At 63.5% G+C, this 2,844-nt stretch overlaps 1 protein-coding gene across 1 annotated transcript in view; it reads left to right on the forward strand.

Annotated features, from left to right (window-relative positions):
- The window catches only part of MTG1 (mitochondrial ribosome-associated GTPase 1), an 8,897-nt gene extending 6,395 nt beyond the window's left edge, over positions 1–2,502 (forward strand). The window contains exons 2-11 of the mRNA XM_009881582.1: positions 13–79; positions 320–424; positions 504–584; positions 869–925; positions 1,141–1,231; positions 1,332–1,393; positions 1,633–1,729; positions 1,939–2,020; positions 2,176–2,288; positions 2,405–2,502. Of these exons, the coding sequence (XP_009879884.1) occupies positions 13–79; positions 320–424; positions 504–584; positions 869–925; positions 1,141–1,231; positions 1,332–1,393; positions 1,633–1,729; positions 1,939–2,020; positions 2,176–2,288; positions 2,405–2,502 (853 nt within the window). The remainder of the gene's footprint in view (positions 1–12; positions 80–319; positions 425–503; positions 585–868; positions 926–1,140; positions 1,232–1,331; positions 1,394–1,632; positions 1,730–1,938; positions 2,021–2,175; positions 2,289–2,404) is intronic.
- Positions 2,503–2,844: the final 342 nt, after the last annotated feature.

Below are 2,844 nucleotides of genomic sequence, written 5' to 3' on the forward strand. Positions count from 1 at the left end.
GCGCTGCGTTGCGGGCCTGCGGCATGTGCGGGTTTCCCTGCGGCGCGCCGACTGTCTCATCGAGGTGCATGACGCTCGCATATCCTCCGGCACGGCTCTTCATCCCCGTCATCCCCGCCGAGAGTGTCCCCCGGGGGTAGCAGGAGCCGGGCCCCCGTCCCCTGCACTGCTCCCCCCCGTTTCCCTCCCGGCCGCCTGTCATTCTCCCGGTCCCGTCCCCCTCTGCAGCTCTGCACCAGCCCCATAAGCTTCAACCCCCGCCCCGCCTTGGTACCTGCTCCCATGCCAGCACACAATCATTTTCCTTAGCGGCACTCACATCCCGCTGTCGGGCCGTAACCCCATGCTGCAAGAGGTACTGGGCATCCGCCCGCACATCCTGGTGCTGAACAAGATGGACCTGGCTGATCCTCGCCGGCAGACGGTGAGCTACAGGACAGGGTAGGCTGACTGGGGGCCCGTGGGTCACAGGTGCCAGCAATGCCTCTGCCTGTCCCCTTCAGACAGTCTTGGAGCACCTGAAGCAGCAGGGATGCTTGAACGTTGTCTTCACTGACTGCCAGCACGATGGCAACGTCAAGAAGGTAATGGGCCGGCAGCCCCATGCCCAGCCCTGCTCCTTGCTGTTGGCAGCTGAGGACCATGTGCCAATCTCCCAGCCCCGTGGAGAGGCCTCAGTGCCCTACTGTGGGGAGGTGATGCTGGCTGGTCAAGAGCAACCTTCATTTCCATCTTGTCCAAGGCGCCCCGTCCTCTGCTTGGCCCCCATTTTGCGCATCCTCTTGGCACAGCGTCCTCTGAGTGAGTGGCTGCCGCCAGCCTGGGCTCAGAGCCACCATGACAGCCCTTCTCCGTCTTTTCTCTGCAGATCATTCCCCTGGTTGCCAAGCTGGTGGGCAACAGCCCGCGATACCACAGGGCTGAGGTGAGATGTGGTAGTGAGGCTGCCAGTGCACGTGCGGGGAGTCAGGGTGGCCATCTGCAGGTGACCTCCCTCTCCAGCTGGAGGGATGAGGCTGCTCGCACATGTGCCGGAACACCAGCAAAGGCTGGGATTTTTCGCTCTTGCGACTGCCCATTGCTCCTGGAGTGGGTGACCAATAACCGTCTGCTCCCTGCCCACGTCCCCCTCGCTTCCAGAGCACCGAGTACAGCATCCTGGTGATCGGTGTGCCCAACATGGGCAAGTCTTCCCTCATCAACTCTCTGCGGAGGCTGCACCTCAAAAAGGGTATTTCTCCGCGGCACCTGAGCTCGGGGAGGAGCTGCCGGCACAGCCATGGAGCGGAGCATCATTTGCTTCTCTGACTCTGTCTCTCCTTTCCCCAAAGGCAAAGCCACTGCTGTCGGTGGCGAGCCAGGCATCACCAAGGCGGTGCTGACCAGAATCCAGGTAACGTCCCCTGCGGTGCAGGCAGCTGGCTGGGTGGTGGCCTCTGCCTCCCTGCGTCCTCTCGCAGGAGCTCTGGAAAATCTTGTGGCATCCGGAGCTCATCTCAAAAGGGTTGCTCGGGTCCCCTTTCTGGCAAGGCCTTAATGAAAGAGCTCAACGCTGTGCTGGGGTCCGCTGTGCTAATTACCAAGCCGCACGTTGTAACAGCCCTTGCCTCCCCCACCTCTTCCCCATCCCAGGTGTGCGAGAAGCCCCTCATGTACCTGGTGGACACGCCTGGCGTGCTGCCCCCAAAGCTGGGGGATGTGGAGACGGGCATGAAGCTGGCGCTGTGTGGTGAGGTGGAGGCTGTGGCTTGGGGGGGGGGATTCCCCAAACATGGCTTCCAGCCCCGGCTGGGGCTGCTACCTGAGGCCGGGGTGGGAGTCTGCTGCTTGCAGGACCCCCACCCCGGCTTGCGTGTGCTGCCTGGGTGCCCACAGGTGGCACGTGGACGGCAGGTGGGGTGGCCAGGGCTTGGAGCAGGGTTTGACCATCTTTTCCAGGAGCCATCCGTGACCACCTGGTGGGGGAGGACATCATGGCCGACTACCTCCTGTACGTCCTGAACAAGCAGCAGCAGTTCGGGTGAGCCGACGGGAGAACCGGAGAGGGCCCTAGGCTGTGTCCATGGCCTGTGGTCCCAAGCGGGTGATGGAGAAACCATCCCTGGGGAATTTTGGGGGGCGGGGGGAGGTGGATGGAAGTGATGCTAGCAGGCTGTAAGCCACCACCTTCGGCAGGTACGTGCAGCGCTACGGGCTGGCCGAGGCCTGCGATGACATCGAGCCCGTGCTGAGGCGCGTGGCCCTTGCCCGGGGCAGGACGCAGAAGGTGAAGGTGCTGACGGGCACAGGTGAGTACTTGGAGTGGGGAAAGGGCAGATCTCTGCCGCCCGGGGTGCAGGGGCCACGCTTTTGGGGATCCGGCTCTGCTGACACCTCCTTCTGCACCCGCTGCCCCCATCTCCAGGGAACGTCAACGTGATGATGCTCAACTACCCGGCTGCCGCATACGAGTTCCTGCGGGATTTCCGGGCAGGACGCCTGGGCAGGGTGACGCTGGACTGAGACTCGTCCCGTGGGGGACAGGCACCGCCCGCAGCCGGGCGGGCTGGGGGACACCCCGGCACAGCGCTCTGGTGTGTGATTAAAAAAGCGTTTCTGCTTGGATGGCCCCCAATTTTGGATCCTGAGGCTGCTGCAGTGGGTCAGGGAGAGTGGGGGCTTTGCCGGGGGGGCTGCCCAGTGTTGTCACTGTGCAGGACGATGCTTGCTGGGACCTGCTGTGGACAGGGTGCTGGACTGGTGGCTGTCCCAGCGTCCCCATCCTGAGCCCCGCATCCAGCCACACCTGCTTTCCGCCCAGCTTTATTGCCGCCTCCTCATCCTCCAAACACGGTGAGACACCCC

This window comes from Charadrius vociferus, unplaced genomic scaffold (assembly GCF_000708025.1).
Source record: "Charadrius vociferus isolate BGI_N301 unplaced genomic scaffold, ASM70802v2 scaffold390, whole genome shotgun sequence".
Taxonomy (NCBI): Eukaryota; Metazoa; Chordata; class Aves; order Charadriiformes; family Charadriidae; genus Charadrius; species Charadrius vociferus.